At 38.0% G+C, this 18,302-nt stretch overlaps 1 protein-coding gene across 2 annotated transcripts in view; it reads left to right on the top strand.

The window, feature by feature from the left end:
- Positions 1–18,058, top strand: part of LOC128649552 (tetraspanin-33-like) — a 107,577-nt gene extending 89,519 nt beyond the window's left edge. Inside the window, exons 4-8 of one of the 2 annotated variants that reach the window (XM_053702895.1) lie at positions 1,902–1,976; positions 3,972–4,067; positions 10,598–10,726; positions 13,192–13,353; positions 16,684–18,058. In XM_053702895.1, coding sequence (XP_053558870.1) covers positions 1,902–1,976; positions 3,972–4,067; positions 10,598–10,726; positions 13,192–13,353; positions 16,684–16,836 — 615 coding nt within the window. In that variant the 3' untranslated portion in view covers positions 16,837–18,058. The remainder of the gene's footprint in view (positions 1–1,901; positions 1,977–3,971; positions 4,068–10,597; positions 10,727–13,191; positions 13,354–16,683) is intronic. The other variant, XM_053702896.1, reaches the window with a different exon arrangement.
- Positions 18,059–18,302: the final 244 nt, after the last annotated feature.

Below are 18,302 nucleotides of genomic sequence, written 5' to 3'. Positions count from 1 at the left end.
TAGGGTGGTTACATATTCCTGTGCACCCTTCCCTTGTTTTCAGTTTGTTTGGATTTGAAAGCTTGCATTGTGTGGCTGTTTTAGGGTCTCAGGTATTGGAGAGGACCTTGACGTGGTACCTGAGCTTGTCCCATTTGGCCAGATGCGGTGACTAACCTTTCCATTTTTGCTTTTAAATCTTAGCTGAGAGCTTGTAAGTGAGTGCTGGGTTTTCTCTGTGTGTTGTATTAATTTGTTTTGTAATTTTCCCTATGGTTCTTGCACCCAGACCTGTCTGGGGTTAACTGCTTGTGGCTCTGGGGACAGCACAGCTTCCTGTGAGTGCCAGTGGCACCCAGGGCTGAGCATGTTGCAGGGTCACAGGATGTGTACCCGGTCCGGTATGAGAGTGCAGTTCCCTTCCGTGTTTTGTATATGTCTAGGGTGGTTACATATTCCTGTGCACCCTTCCCTTGTTTTCAGTTTGTTTGGATTTGAAAGCTTGCATTGTGTGGCTGTTTTAGGGTCTCAGGTATTGGAGAGGACCTTGACGTGGTACCTGAGCTTGTCCCATTTGGCCAGATGCGGTGACTAACCTTTCCATTTTTGCTTTTAAATCTTAGCTGAGAGCTTGTAAGTGAGTGCTGGGTTTTCTCTGTGTGTTGTATTAATTTGTTTTGTAATTTTCCCTATGGTTCTTGCACCCAGACCTGTCTGGGGTTAACTGCTTGTGGCTCTGCGGACAGCACAGCTTCCTGTGAGTGCCAGTGGCACCCAGGGCTGAGCATGTTGCAGGGTCATGGGATGTGTACCCGGTCCGGTATGAGAGTGCAGTTCCCTTCTGTGTTTTGTATATGTCTAGGGTGGTTACATATTCCTGTGCACCCTTCCCTTGTTTTCAGTTTGTTTGGATTTGAAAGCTTGCATTGTGTGGCTGTTTTAGGGTCTCAGGTATTGGAGAGGACCTTGACGTGGTACCTGAGCTTATCCCATTTGGCCAGATGCGGTGACTAACCTTTCCATTTTTGCTTTTAAATCTTAGCTGAGAGCTTGTAAGTGAGTGCTGGGTTTTTTCTGTGTGTTGTATTAATTTGTTTTGTAATTTTCCCTATGGTTCTTGCACCCAGACCTGTCTGGGGTTAACTGCTTGTGGCTCTGGGGACAGCACAGCTTCCTGTGAGTGCCAGTGGCACACAGGGCTGAGCATGTTGCAGGGTCATGGGATGTGTACCCGGTCCGGTATGAGAGTGCAGTTCCCTTCCGTGTTTTGTATATGTCTAGGGTGGTTACATATTCCTGTGCACCCTTCCCTTGTTTTCAGTTTGTTTGGATTTGAAAGCTTGCATTGTGTGGCTGTTTTAGGGTCTCAGGTATTGGAGAGGACCTTGACGTGGTACCTGAGCTTGTCCCATTTGGCCAGATGCGGTGACTAACCTTTCCATTTTTGCTTTTAAATCTTAGCTGAGAGCTTGTAAGTGAGTGCTGGGTTTTCTCTGTGTGTTGTATTAATTTGTTTTGTAATTTTCCCTATGGTTCTTGCACCCAGACCTGTCTGGGGTTAACTGCTTGTGGCTCTGGGGACAGCACAGCTTCCTGTGAGTGCCAGTGGCACCCAGGGCTGAGCATGTTGCAGGGTCATGGGATGTGTACCTGGTCCGGTATGAGAGTGCAGTTCCCTTCCGTGTTTTGTATATATATATATATACAGTATATATATATTTTTTTTTTGGGGGGGGGGTGCTGATTAAAACCACCTCATCTTATGGAATTTAATATTTGTAATAATCATGTAAATACTCGTTTTTACAAGAGGATGTTGCTAAATATATCAAGCATTGTAAATAACTTTGTCCCTTTGCTTATATACATACAGTTTTGCACCAAGACCTTTCTTTCTCACGGGTGACTTGTTTTATTTACAGTTTGCCTGGATGTTGGGTATAGTTCTGATCCTTCAATTTGTGGCAGCTGTCCTTGGTTTCCTCTTCTCTGGAATGGTAAATATTCTATTTTTTTTAATTTGTCTTTGAACATAGCAGCTAATTAATTCAGTATTGATAAAGACTGCCTCTTATGTTTAAATTTGGGGGTTTTCATGTTACCATTAAAGGGACATGGAACCAAAAAATATTTTCTTTTGTGATTTGTGTAGCGCATACAATTTAAAACAACTTTCCAATTTACTTATATTATCTAATTTGTTTCTTTTTCTTGGTATCCTTTGTTGAAAAAAAACAACCTAGGTAGGCTCAGGAGCTGTAATGATTACTGTGAGCTAGCCGCTGATTGATGGCTGGACTTATATGCTTGTTGACATTGGCTCACTCAATTTGTTCAGCTAGCTTCCAGTAGTGTCTGACACGTCCGGCCCCCACTTATCCACTGGCATCAGTCCTTTCACCTCTGTCGTTATATCCAAGAGAGACCCACTTTACCCAGCCTCCTGGAGTACTAATAGCACTAGGACTTAAGTAAAACAGGTTCCTCTCACTGCCACAATATCACTCACTAAATTCTTCCTTTCCTATATCTGGCTCCTCATTTCTAGTGCCTAGTTTCATTCAAAGCATCCCATGGAAATAGTATATAGGCCAGGATTAAGCAATTTGGCCCTCCAGGTTATTTTCTTACTGGTATAGTCTGGAACATGCATAATATTTATATGTTGGAAAAACTGGCACTGGATATTTTCCAATGTGTCGATATCATAATATAAGAATTCTGGTGCTACTATCTCCTTACATCAATATTACATTAACAATAAGAGAAACCAGAAAAAGAAAATGGAGTCTTTGGTGCACACTTTCTGAAACTAATATTGTATCTAAAAAAGTTAAAACATAACTTATATTGCTTTTTAAAATATTAAATTATTGTGGTTAGGGAGAACAAACTAAATTAAAGGTACCATTAGTCTCCTTCAAAAATAAAGATTGTACCACTCACAAGAGTTAATGCATATAAACTCCTTATATAAGAAGAGAAAAGCAACTAAAGAAAAGTCCTAAGTGGTTTCCCCTGGAATAACTGTCTGATATACTGGAACCTCAGCATCAGGTAGGAGGGATCTCCGGCCAACTAACAAAACTAAGCAAGGATGTGTTAAATAATAAACGTGTTTCGGACAAATATAGCATCCTATTCTGTCAGCGCACATCAAATATGATGTAGAGCGGCTAAATTTCATTTGTGGTTCATACTGTCACTCATTTTGTATGCAAGTTTGAGTGATTACCTATTTGTGTCAGTTAAAGCGAGTGGAGTACAAATATCGTGCTCGCAAAAGCAAAATTTTGCGCTCCACTTGTAATCTGGACCAATTTGAGTGGTATCCCTGGCGTAACATGGGTTATTCTATACTAGATCCCAGAGTCTAGCATCAAGGAATTTATTAGTTTTCTCTGTAAGTGAATATATGCCTGAATATTGGTAGTCTTTGAGATTTTTGGGGGTATTTTTATGAATTTTGGGGAGATAAGTAAAAAGTTGCTGTTTTTGTGAGTTGGACTTCCAGAATTTTTTCTCTTCCAATTCTATAGCCCTATTTTTAACTGCATCATTAATAATCTTATTATATTTATTAAGAAACACCTTAGTAGGATTTCCAAATAAAATTTGTTATTTTTAGTCATTTGAAGCTAGTTCATAGCTTCTTGTGTATAATCAATGGTAGGCCAGGGAACTATATTTCCGCCCTTGTCACTTTGTTTAACTTATGGAGATCAGTCCATTTAATAATAATTGATTTGTTTCTTATAAGGCAATAAGTGATAAAGTGGAAGATTTATAACAGAATTTTAAAGGAAAGCTTAGATTGTGACACTATTTATTACCGTTTCCACGTTTTGAAAACAACTATATGCCCTGCCAAGAAGGAAACCAAATTATATAATAGGAACATTTAAATGAATAATTGAAATTATGTTTCACATCATATTAAATGTCTGAAAGGTATTATTTGTACAATCTAACTACTTTAAACATTTCTTCAGGTTCTGCAGAAAGCCACTACTGTTATGTCAAGAGCTATTGCTCAGTACAGGGAAGATCTGGATTTGCAAAACTTTATTGACTACATCCAGAAAAAGGTAAGACACATGCGATTATACTAATTCCAAGGACCAAATAACCAAAATATAAGTAATATCTCAGGGGTCAAGTTTATTTAACACATAGAATAATAAATAAAATATTCCTTTAGAGCTTTATTATTCTACAGAAAAAAATTACATTTGTTTACGGTTTCTTTTCTGACTGCAAACATTGATTTTTTGTTTTGGAAAGTTAATAATTAATGCTTTCAACGTCTATGCATGTGAATGCAAACCAAATAACTGTAGTCTGTATGTGTAATTACATGCTGTATAACTAATCTTATTATATGGAATTATAGATAATATAACAAGGTAGAAGCTAAAAGGAGTTGCCCATTGATGTATCTCTTGGACGTCAGTCCAACTTACATACCCCAACTGTCCCGATTTTCACGGGACAGTCACTATTTTAGGGGTCTGTCCCGCTGTCCTGGGTTGCATTGCCCCATGGTTTTTATTTTTTTAAATTCTATTGGGCCCATACTCAGAAGCAGCTGGCTTTTCTCTCCCAGGGTTAGATACCTGTTAGATTCCCTGTGGAAAAGGAATGGTGTTTGTGGGTTAAGCATGCGTAAGAAGGCTGTATACCCTTTGACCTCAGGTAATGGTGACCTCTAACCTCTGGTAGTGATGATGTCTAACCCCTGGTGATAATACTAGCATGCTTTCAATTTTATACGATGACCAGTGCTAATGCCAGGGTAACGAACAGTGACAGGCTCAGACTGCCAGCTAATGTGCTTGCCAACCCCAGGACCCTATACAATGAATTACAGAAACCCAAATATGATGTAGTGTGTGTATGTGTATCTGTATGTATAAGTGTGTGTGTGTATCTGTATGTGTAAGTGTGTGTGTGTGTGTGTGTATCTGAATGTACAAGTGTAAGCTATGTAGTGTGTGTGTATCTGTAAGTATAAGTGTATGCTATGTAGTATGTGTATCTGCATGTATAAATGTAAGCTATGTGTTGTGTGTGTATCTGTATGTATAAGTGTGTGTGTATCTGCATATATGTGTATGCTATGTACTGTGTATCTGCATGTATAAGTGTATGCTATGTAGTGTGTGTATCTGCATGTATAAATGTAAGCTATGTAGACTGTGTGTGTATCTGTATGTATAAGTGTGTGTGTATCTGCATATATGTGTATGCTATGTAGTGTGTATCTGCATGTATAAGTGTATGCTATGTAGTTTGTGTGTGTATCTGCATGTATAAGTGTTAGCTATGTAGTGTGTGTGTATCTGCATGTATAAGTGTATGCTGTGTAGTGTGTGTGTATCTGCATGTATAAGTGTAAGCTATGTAGTGTGTGTTTATCTGTATGTATAAGTGTGTGCGTAAATCTGCATGTATAAGTGTATGCTATGTAGTGTGTGTGTGTGTGTGTCTGAATGTATAAGTGTAAGCTATGTAATGTGTGTGTATCTGCATGTATAAATGTATGCTATGTAGTGTGTGTATGTGTGTGTCTAAATGTATAAGTGTAAGCTATGTGGTGTTTGTGTGTATCTGCATGTATAAGTGTATGCTATGTAGTGTGTGTCTTTGCATGTATAAATGTAAGCTATGTAGTGTGTGTGTATATCTGTATGTATAAGTGTGTGTGTATGTATCTGCATGTATACGTGTATGCTATGTAGTGTGTGTGTGTGTATCTGTATGTATAAGTGTATGCTGTGTAGTGTGTGTATCTGCATGTATAAGTGTAAGCTATGTAGTGTGTGTGTATCTGCATGTATAAGTGTAAGCTATGTAGTGTGTGTGTGTGTGTGTGTGTGTGTATCTGCATGTATAAGTATATGCTATGTAGTGTGTGTGTTTGTATCTGCATGTATAAGTGTATGCTATGTAGTGTGTGTTTGTATCTGCATGTGTAAGTGTATGCTATGCAGTGTGTGTGTGTGTATCTGCATGTGTAAATGTATGCTATGCAGTGTGTGTGTGTGTGTATCTGCATGTATAAGTGTATGCTATGTAGTGTGTGTGTATCTGCATGTATAAGTGTATGCAATGTAGTGTGTGTGTATCTGCATGTATAAGTGTAAGCTATGTAGTGTTTATGTGTATCTGCATGTATAAGTGTATGCTATGTAGTGTGTGTGTATCTGTATGTGTAAGTGTATGCTGTGTAGTGTGTGTGTGTATCTGCATGTATAAGTGTATGCTATATAGTGTGTATCTGCATGTATAAGTGTATGCTATGTAGTGTGTGTGTGAATCTGCATGTGTAAGTGTATGCAATGTAGTGTGTGTGTATCTGCATGTATAAGTGTAAGCTATGTAGTGTTTGTGTGTATCTGCATGTATAAGTGTATGCTATGTAGTGTGTGTGTATCTGTATGTGTAAGTGTATGCTGTGTAGTGTGTGTATCTGCATGTATAAGCGTATGCTATGTAGTGTGTGTGTATCTGCATGTATAAGTGTAAGCTATGTAGTGTGTATGTGTATATCTGCATGTATAAGTGTATGCTATGTAGTGTGTGTGTGTGTGTATCTGTATGTGTAAGCTATGTAGTGTGTGTGTATCTGCATGTATAAGTGTAAGCTATGTAGTGTGTGTGTGTGTGTGTGTGTATCTGTATGTGTAAGCTATGTAGTGTTTATGTGTATCTGCATGTATAAGTGTATGCTATGTAGTGTGTGTGTATCTGTATGTGTAAGTGTATGCTGTGTAGTGTGTGTGTGTATCTGCATGTATAAGTGTATGCTATATAGTGTGTATCTGCATGTATAAGTGTATGCTATGTAGTGTGTGTGTGAATCTGCATGTGTAAGTGTATGCAATGTAGTGTGTGTGTATCTGCATGTATAAGTGTAAGCTATGTAGTGTTTGTGTGTATCTGCATGTATAAGTGTATGCTATGTAGTGTGTGTGTAAGTGTATGCTGTGTAGTGTGTGTATCTGCATGTATAAGCGTATGCTATGTAGTGTGTGTGTATCTGCATGTATAAGTGTAAGCTATGTAGTGTGTATGTGTGTATCTGCATGTATAAGTGTATGCTATGTAGTGTGTGTGTGTGTGTGTATCTGTATGTGTAAGTGTAAGCTATGTAGTGTGTGTATCTGCATGTATAAGTATATGCTATGTACACTGTGTGCAGAATTATTAGGCAAATGAGTATTTTGACCACATCATCCTCTTTATGCATGTTGTCTTACTCCAAGCTGTATAGGCTCGAAAGCCTACTACCAATTAAGCATATTAGGTGATGTGCATCTCTGTAATGAGAAGGGGTGTGGTCTAATGACATCAACACCCTATATCAGGTGTGCATAATTATTAGGCAACTTCCTTTCCTTTGGCAAAATGGGTCAAAAGAAGGACTTGACAGGCTCAGAAAAGTAAAAAATAGTGAGATATCTTGCAGAGGGATGCAGCACTCTTAAAATTGCAAAGCTTCTGAAGCTTGATCATCGAACAATCAAGCGTTTCATTCAAAATAGTCAACAGGGTCGCAAGAAGCGTGTGGAAAAACCAAGGCGCAAAATAACTGCCCATGAACTGAGAAAAGTCAAGCGTGCAGCTGCCAAGATGCCACTTGCCACCAGTTTGGCCATATTTCAGAGCTGCAACATCACTGGAGTGCCCAAAAGCACAAGGTGTGCAATACTCAGAGACATGGCCAAGGTAAGAAAGGCTGAAAGACGACCACCACTGAACAAGACACACAAGCTGAAATGTCAAGACTGGGCCAAGAAATATCTCAAGACTGATTTTTCTAAGGTTTTATGGACTGATGAAATGAGAGTGAGTCTTGATGGGCCAGATGGATGGGCCCGTGGCTGGATTGGTAAAGGGCAGAGAGCTCCAGTCCGACTCAGATGCCAGCAAGGTGGAGGTGGAGTACTGGTTTGGGCTGGTATCATCAAAGATGAGCTTGTGGGGCCTTTTCGGGTTGAGGATGGAGTCAAGCTCAACTCCCAGTCCTACTGCCAGTTTCTGGAAGACACCTTCTTCAAGCAGTGGTACAGGAAGAAGTCTGCATCCTTCAAGAAAAACATGATTTTCATGCAGGACAATGCTCCATCACACGCGTCCAAGTACTCCACAGCGTGGCTGGCAAGAAAGGGTATAAAAGAAGAAAATCTAATGACATGGCCTCCTTGTTCACCTGATCTGAACCCCATTGAGAACCTGTAGTCCATCATCAAATGTGAGATTTACAAGGAGGGAAAACAGTACACCTCTCTGAACAGTGTCTGGGAGGCTGTGGTTGCTGCTGCACGCAATGTTGATGGTGAACAGATCAAAACACTGACAGAATCCATGGATGGTAGGCTTTTGAGTGTCCTTGCAAAGAAAGGTGGCTATATTGGTCACTGATTTGTTTTTGTTTTGTTTTTGAATGTCAGAAATGTATATTTGTGAATGTTGAGATGTTATATTGGTTTCACTGGTAAAAATAAATAATTGAAATGGGTATATATTTGTTTTTTGTTAAGTTGCCTAATAATTATGCACAGTAATAGTCACCTGCACACACAGTTATCCCCCTAAAATAGCTATAACTAAAAACAAACTAAAAACTACTTCCAAAACTATTCAGCTTTGATATTAATGAGTTTTTTGGGTTCATTGAGAACATGGTTGTTGTTCAATAATAAAATTAATCCTCAAAAATACAACTTGCCTAATAATTCTGCACTCCCTGTAGTGTGTGTGTGTGTATCTGCATGTATAGGTGTGTGCTATGTAGTGTGTGTTTGTATCTGCATGTGTAAGTGTATGCTATGCAGTGTGTGTGTGTTTGTATCTGCATGTGTAAGTGTATGCTATGCAGTGTGTGTGTGTGTATCTGCATGTATAAGTGTATGCTATGTAGTGTGTGTGTGTATCTGCATGTATAAGTGTATGCTATGTAGTGTGTGTGTATCTTCATGTATAAGTGTAAGCTATGTAGTGTTTGTGTGTATCTGCATGTATAAGTGTATGCTATGTAGTGTGTGTATCTGCATGTATAAGTGTATGCTATGTAGTGTGTGTGTGAATCTGCATGTGTAAATGTATGCTATGTAGTGTGTGTATCTGTATGTATAAGTGTAAGCTATGTAGTGTGTGTATCTGCATGTATAAGCGTATGCTATGTAGTGTGTGTGTATCTGCATGTATAAGTGTAAGCTATGTAGTGTGTATCTGCATGTATAAGTGTATGGTATGTAGTGTGTGTGTATCTGCATGTATAAGTGTATACTATGTAATGTGTGTATCTGCATGTATAAGTGTATGCTATTTAGTGTGTGTGTATATCTGCATGTATAAGTGTATGGTATGTAGTGTGTGTGTATCTGCATGTATAAGTGTATGATATGTAGAGTGTGTATCTGCATGTATAAGTGTATGCTATGTAGTGTGTGTGTGTGTATCTGCATGTATAAGTGTATGCTATGTAGTGTATCTGCATGTATAAGTGTATGCTATGTAGTGTGTGTATCTGCATGTATAAGTGTATGCTATGTAGTGTGTGTGTGTATCTGCATGTATACGTGTATGCTATGTAGTGTGTGTGTATATCTGTATGTATAAGTGTATGGTATGTAGTGTGTGTGTATCTGCATGTATAAGTGTATGCTATGTAGTGTGTGTGTATATCTGTATGTATAGGTGTATGCTATGTAGTGTGTGTATCTGCATGTATAAGTGTATGCTATGTAGTGTGTGTGTGTGTATCTGCATGTATACGTGTATGCTATGTAGTGTGTGTGTATATCTGTATGTATAAGTGTATGGTATGTAGTGTGTGTGTATCTGCATGTATAAGTGTAAGCTATGTAGTGTGTGTGTGTGTGTGTATCTACATGTGTATCTGCATGTGTAAGTGTATGGTATGTAGTGTGTGTTTCTGTGTATTTGAGTGTGTGTACATGTATATGTGTAGCTTGTGTTACTGTACATTTTTGCTGACTTTAAAGGCCAGAATCTAGAATTAATGAGGAAAGCAGAGAGCAGTTTTAAAGAATCTATTATTAAATGTCCAATTAAGATGAAAATATTAAGCATTGTCTCTACAAAGGTTAATTAAATACAGAGCTCATAACTTTCCACTTATGAAATCATACAATTGTTGCTATGTCACTGCTACCTACTAGTCAACTAAACTATAATTATATTCTGTTAATCAACCTATCCATAGTCTTTTCTTTCTCTTGACATATGAGCCCTTGTACACATGACTATGTCACATGGTCATGGTTAGCATATGTGATCCTGAAATATGACGTAATACTATACTATGTATTATGTATTTATGATGTTGTTTCTGCTATATTAGCAGGCTTATCTAGACAGGTGATTATTTAAATGTGTGGATATTTGTATGTGTGTATACAAATGTGTGAGTTGGTGTGCATGTGTGTATGTGTACGTGAATGTGCACGTGTATATGTGTACAAGAATGTGCACATATGTGTGAGTTCGTGTGCACGTGTGTATGGATGAGTGTGTTTCTGCGTGTGTGCGCACATCTTTCTGTTTATTAGTATTATATTTATTATAATATCACCTTTCTGTCCTCAAGTTTGAATGCTGTGGAGTAAATAGCTACCAAGACTGGTCCAAGAATATCTACTTCTTATGTACTGCGACTAATCCTAGCTTGGAGAAATGTGCAGTGCCATATTCCTGCTGCATAAGGGAAAAAGGACTGGTAAGCAATGCCCTGCTAACTGTACTATTAACCTTTCTGTAGATCCAGACAACTTCATCACTTTTACTGCACTTATTACAGTATATATATTTATTTACTAGAATTGCTTAGTATTACTACTACTAATTTTCTAATAGCTATGGGTGTCCACTGTTTTTTTTCCAGGAGGGTGGTGGTTTTAGCTTAGCTTTAAAGAAACAAGATTACAGGGGCTGCGTTTGCCCCCTTTTGCCTATCTCATGATACCCATGCCTGTGTCTTCATATAACAAATCTCTGAAACTGTTGCTCCTTATAATTCTTCCTATAAACCTTCCTTTTCATATACGTTGCTGAATAGCGCCACCTAGTGTTATATACAACCATCTCTATAGCTCTTCCGTGTCTTTTCTATAACATTCGCTTTTATCTACATCAGTGTCTCTCAACCTTTTTGTAGCAAGTATCCTTAAAGGAATAAAAGTTTAATATAAGTACCCTCAACCATAACACATAAATATTATAAGGTTAAAAAAGAGGCAGTCATGCATACTACAGAATGTGACAACTGGTATCAGACATATTTCTCTTTTTTTTCAAGAATGTGTTTTAAAATCCAGTTTTAATGGATGCAAATGCAAAAAAAATTTGGAAATATTTTCCTTGTGATATTTCACAGTGTCCTTGTATCTTGCACATGGATCTGTGACACTTTCTCACAGTGCTCTATACCAGTGTTTCTCAACTGCGGTCCTCAAGTACCCTTAACAGGCCAGGTTTTTATAATAGCTTAAAGGGCCATTCATTTTACCCAAATGTTGAAACACTTGAAAGTGAAGCAGCATAGCTGTAAAAAGCTGACTAGAAAATATCACCTGAACATCTCTATGTACAAAAGAAAGATATATTTTACCTCAAAATGTCCTAAGTATTCACATCCCATTGCAAAGGAATTTAACAGCAAATCAGTATATCTGTCCTGGGACAGGCAAGGGAATGAGCCTTGTGCACACTCATGTTATTATTTCCCCATTCAGTTTAAAGAAGTTTGCTATGAAATCTCATGAGATCACAGTAAGAGTTCATGACCTCAGCACTGTTGATGCTGATTGGCTGCAGTTCATTTCTTCATTATTATTTTTTTTACCTGCAGCTGGACAGTAAGTTAAACATAACTTTTTACAAAGGACTTACTCTGGTGAGCTGAGGAAGTTGAGGTAAAATATCTTTCTTTTTTTACATAGAGATGCTCAGGTGATATTTTACTGTCAGCTTTTTACAGTTATACTGCATCACTTTCAAGTGATTTAGCATATGAGTATTATGTCCCTTTAACTTGAGCACAGGTGAAATAATCAGCTGATGGATGAGAGTAGGTAAGTTACCATGGTTACTGATCTGCTGATTACTTCACCTGTGCTCTAGTTCAGCTATAATGAAAACCTGGCCTGTTGGGGTTACTTGAGGACCGCGGTTGAGAAACACTGCTCTACACTTTACCTGGCACTTTCCCTGTGACACACTTTATATCAGTCAGTGTTTCTCATCTCCAGTCCCCATATGCCACTAAATGGTCAGATTCTAAGCATTTCTTTACCTGAGCACAGGTGAGTCAGTAACAATAAGTGAGCAGCTTACCAGCTCACTGCAGAATCAAAAGTGCAAACCACTGAATGCCACTTTCTAATGCTTCATGCATCCACAGGGGTACCATAGGTTGAGAAACACGATCTACATAACCCTATTTAAAGCTCCTTCCATTGCTGCACAAAATGTTGCCTTTAAAGGGATATTAAACACAAAATTGATGCTAGGCATAATGATGTTGTATTCAAAGCAAAGATTAGCCTTAGAATAATAAGTAGACATCATTTTTACAATTACATTAGTTGTTTAAATACAGAAGTGTAAGATTTAGTTTATATAAAGTACTTTAGTTTGTATAAAGTAATTGGCGCCACTATGTTTAAACTTAAGTTTTCTCTTTATCTATCTTTCCTGCTGAGAACATTAAGAGAGATAGGCAATAAAAGAAAAGACTGTGCAAACAAGGCTTTGTAGAAACCATGTTAGATAATTACTTCAGTCTTTTGTTCCACACAACTTTGTTTGCAGAATCTTTTTTATTGACTGTATCATTATATCTGTAACTTAATGTACTCAGCAGGAGAGAGAGCTAAAGGGGAAAGACTAAAGTTTAAACATAGTGGTTCCCATTACTTTAGAGAAACTCAGCAGAATTATGAAAGCCAACACTTTTCAGAGTTAAATTACAGGAAAAGGGGACAGGATAAATATTGAAAGTATATTGCAAAGTTGTTTTTTTTTACCTACACATATTTAAACATTTTATATCACAATCTCATACTGTTTAATATCCCTTTAACTGTATTTTCCTCTATGTATAAATCCTCCAGTTACTCCATATAAAGGCTCTTTTGCACTTCATCATACTTGAATGAATAACTATCTCCCTTGTTACTACAGAAAATCATAAATACCATGTGTGGGTACGAAACCCAGAATCTTAAGACATGGGATGCAGAGGAATACATCAACACTGAAGGCTGTTTGGAGAAGATTGTAAACTGGGGTCGAGGAAACCTTTTGCTTCTGGGTGGCCTTGCCATGGGACTCATCTTATTGGAAGTATGAATCTTTGTAACCAGTGGTGGGATTCAGAAATTTTAGAAAAAGGTTCTCTAACACAAACACACACACACACACACACACACATACATACACATACATACACACATACACATACACACATACACACACACACACATACATATACACATACACATACACACATACACACACACACACACACATACACATACACATACACACACACACACACATACACATACATACACACATACACATACACACACACATACACACATACACACATACACACATACACACACACACATACACATACACATACACATACACACACATACATACACAAATACACATACACACATACATACACACATACACATACCTATACATACACACATACACACAAACACTCACATATACATACACACACACTCACATATACATACACACACATACCTATACATACTACAAACACACACATGCCTATACATACACACACACACACACACACACAAAAACACACACATACACATAGAAACATACCTATACATACACATAGAAACATACTTATACATGCACACACATACATACACATGCGCACACACACATACAGTACATAAACACATACATACATACATACATAAACACAACATACATACATACACACATACATAAACACTACATACATACACACACACATACATACATACAAACAGACATTCACACACACACACACATATATGTGTAATATATATCAGTGTTCTCTTCAGGAGCTCTTTAAGGGATGCACCACCGACTGATTTTACAAACCACCTGGCTAAAATGTTAACCAATATTAACCTAAATGAGCTAATATTAAGATTTTTAAATATTTATTGCACAAATGATTATTAAATAATGATATGTTAAATTATACAATTAGTGCTTTGGTTACAAAAAATGTTATAATATTAGAGGGTATTACACCTCCCCCACACCTGTCTACTTTATAATGCAACCTGACTGGCAAAGTTTTCTGCAGAGAACACTATAAATATGTGTTTGTGTACCTACATATAAATACATAAACTGTATATGTATATGTATTGCTGGCTTGGAACAGCTTCGACACTACTTCAGTTGGAGAACATGTTTCAACAGCCTGGCACTGTCCCGGTTCAGCTCTTGTCACTAGGACACCTTTCCCAGGGCATGGGCATCATTATCAGCCGCTGATGGTAGGCCATACTGATTTCATATTGTACTAATGCAATACAACTTTTAATCTAAATAATTATTAGTATAAGTGCACATATCTTAGTATAAGCTGTTACCACATTGTTACAATACAGAATGCTACAGGGCACAACCATTAAACGAAATAAAATAAGTGTTGTTGTTTTTTTTAAATTCAGTGTATGATTTTACTGAAATGAATGAACCCACAGATAGTGTTACTTGGTCATACTATCACATTAATTTATTTAACATATCACTACTATTTTGGTTCAAGTGCAGACAGGCATAACTAGAAACCACAGGGCCTGGGTGCAAGAATCCAAGAAGGCACCCCCCCAAAAAAGAATTGGATTTGCATAGTAACCAACAAATGCACGAAAACAACACAATGCAATAGCACTTAATCTAAACTCAAACTGAGTAATAGATTTTTTTCTGACAAGTTTTAAAGTTATGTCTATTTCAACTCCCCTTTCTATCATGTGACAGCCATCAGCCAATCACAAAAGGGTGCATATACGTATATGATGTCAGTTCTTACACATGCTCAGTAAAAGCTAGTGACACAAAAAGTGTACATATAAAAAGGCTGAACATTTTGTTAATGGATGTAAATTGTAAAGTTGTTTACAATTGCATGCGACTGTCCCTTTAATGTCAATTCAATTATTTTGTTGTAGAGAGTGAGAAGCAGTTTATAAATGGACTGATTAATCATTTTTCAAAATATTATATTAGCCTAAAGTCTTTTATCTGCTGAACTAGGGAAGCAGTGGTCTTATAAATAAATACAAGTCTGTAACTGTGTGACAAGCAGTTTAGAAATGGAATGGTTAATGATTTAAAAATATATTTGCCTAATGCCAGACCATTTCTAAACTGCTTGTCACACAGTCACAGACTTGTATTTATTTATAAGACCACTGCTTCCTAGTTCAGCATATAAAAGGCTTTAGGCTAATATAATATTTTAAAACCATTAACCAGTCCAATACATGTTTATATATGCATGCACAGAATATATCAGCACTTAAGCACCTCAATACAAAAGGTCTGCACACACACAATACATGTTTATATATGCACAGTATGGGCCGATTTATGAAGATGTCGGCATGCTTGTGAAATCTCGCCCCCTGCAGATTCACGGCAAATAAATAATGCCCCTAGCCCCCCAGCAATAAATGATGCCCTAGCCCCCTTGCCATAAATGATGCCTCCAACAATAAAATAATGCCCCCACCCCCTGCAATAAAATGATGCCCCCAGCCCCCTGCAATAAAATGATGCCCCTGACCCCTGCAATAAATGATGCCCCAAGCCCTACTGCAATAAATGATGCCACCAACCCCCCTGCAATAAATGATGCCCCCAGCAATAAAATGATACCCCCAGCCCCCTGCAATAAATGGTGCCCCCTGCAATAAATGGTGCCCCCTGCAATAAAATGATGCCCCCAACCAATATCCAACCCTAAGTCACTACTACCCCCCCAGCCAGTACTATGAGTCCCCTAAAACGCTTACCAGTTGCGGGCGCAGACGTTGCGCTACTGACCTGTCCAATCCAGTAGTACACTACTCCAGTATTACAGTAAGTTCAACTTAATTAGCTGCCACTGCCAGCCTGGCAGCCTGCCACAATGCCACTCACACACTGACTCACCCCTAGCTGTCTCTAGCTCCCCTCCTCGCTCAGCTGCCTCTGCGCCCGCACCGCTCAGTCACTCTCAGTCTCCCACACTGACTGACTACACGTGCAGTCACGAGCCGATTGAGCAGACTACATGTGCAGTCAGTCAGGATGACAATGTGCACGCCAACCGCCAAAGCCAGTCACAGTCAGTCAGGCAGGGATCATTCATGATGGAAGTACCGGCCACGGCCAACGGGTAAAAACCCCTAGTCAGAGACACTGAAGCATCACGTCACGTGATATCAGTGCACAAGCAGGTTAACGTTTTAATTATTTAAAAAAAAAAAAAAAAAGGTGAATTTTGTTTTGTTTTGCTGAAGCTGGCCCCCCTTAAGGGGGACCTCCCGGGGCCCAGTCACAGTTGCGACCTTTGCATCCCTGTAGTTCCGCCACTGAGTGCAAAATATTCACAACATTTGTTTTTTTAATTCTTAGATACTTGTGACCTGTTTGGCTGTAATTATGATTTATCAGATCAGCTTCATAATGCAGAGACGGAAAAGCACAGCACCAGTGATGAGTGAACCCAAAGACAGAAGAATAGAGTATGTGATAGCAGAGGAATGTGAATATGTGGTCAACTACTGAACACTGTTTTTGCTCACTTGCCAGAGAGATATGTTTACCATGAATTGCTACTGAGACTGACTTCATAAAATTGCAGATTCTGTGCTGCCAATCAACTACGAACAAAAACAAAATTGAATCTAATGCTGTGAAAATAGGGCCTGGAAGAAATGAGGTCCCTTATGGATATGAAAGACTTCTATACCACTGGACCTCTTGGAAGAAGAATGTATTAATTACACGGGAACAGATATCTTAGTGTACCAATGTACTGCAAAATATCAAGAGCTTGTTTTCATTCGCAAGGGACACCAACATTTGGTACTTGTATTAGAATTGACATTGGTACCTTATATTTCCATTATGGAGAAAATTAATGGCACTGAGTTTTTACTGTCTATATCATATGGGCCAGAGATCTGGAACTTCACACGTTTTTGTGACCCTTAGGAGCTTGAGCAAAAAGCAGACATCAGTAATATATTATTGAAAAAGCTGTTCCTTCTCATTAGGTAATTAAGAAACAAAGATTCTGATGGCTCTAAAGTATAATCTTATAGGGACAGTCTACACCTTAGTTATCTTAAAGTCTTACTTTAGATTAAGCTGGAAATATCCTCCTACAGCTTATCTATATCATGCAGCATTAACAGTAATTTTTTTTTTTTTTTTTTTAAAGACTATTGTTTCTGGTCACTTAGAAATGGCTGCCAAGCTCCGCCCACTTATGACATCCTGATCTGGGCTGCATTAAAGGCTTCTCTAGTAACAAAAGACTCACTCATTGGATTTAACAGCCTGTCAATGCTATTCAGCAGAGTGCCTAGATGCAGCCTAGATCATGATGTCATCAGTGGGTGGAGCTTGGCAGCTATTTCAAAGTGTCCAGAAACAATAGTCAATTTAAAATAACTTTTTTTACTGTTACTGCTGCATGATATAGAAAGAGTGCAGGATGATATTTGCAGCTTAATCTAAACTAAGACTTTAAGATGACTAAGGCGTGGACTGTCCCTTTAATTAGTTCATAGGAAAACCTTATGGTTATTCCAGGCATTCTTGAAGATTGTCCTTACCACTACTAATGAAAATTTATTCCATAAACAAACCACCCTTTCTGTAAAGCATAAGCATGTGTAGTTGTACCAAAGTTTGTAAATTTAAGTGGAATATACAAGTTCAATTAATTAATTTAACTAATTTCTTATGTAATTTTGAACTAAAAAATGTGATTATAATCTAATTTTATTTTGAGGCGTTATTTTTATCATACGTTTGAGTATAATATTATCCCTTTCCAATCCTGCTATCAATGACCCTTGATTCGTAAACTATTAGGTACCCCTAGTCTATATCAAATTCCACCTTTGCTTCCATTCATTTGTAATCTTCTGCAAGCAGTGACTAATACGAAGTTTATCATTTATTGCAATGCAAGCCTGTTGTCTATGCTGTATCCCCAACAGTCTAATGGATAACAAAGGACC

The sequence above is a fragment of the Bombina bombina genome, chromosome 2, assembly GCF_027579735.1.
Source record: "Bombina bombina isolate aBomBom1 chromosome 2, aBomBom1.pri, whole genome shotgun sequence".
In the NCBI taxonomy this organism is placed as follows: domain Eukaryota; kingdom Metazoa; phylum Chordata; class Amphibia; order Anura; family Bombinatoridae; genus Bombina; species Bombina bombina.
This window is presented reverse-complemented; position numbering and strand designations above follow the sequence as displayed.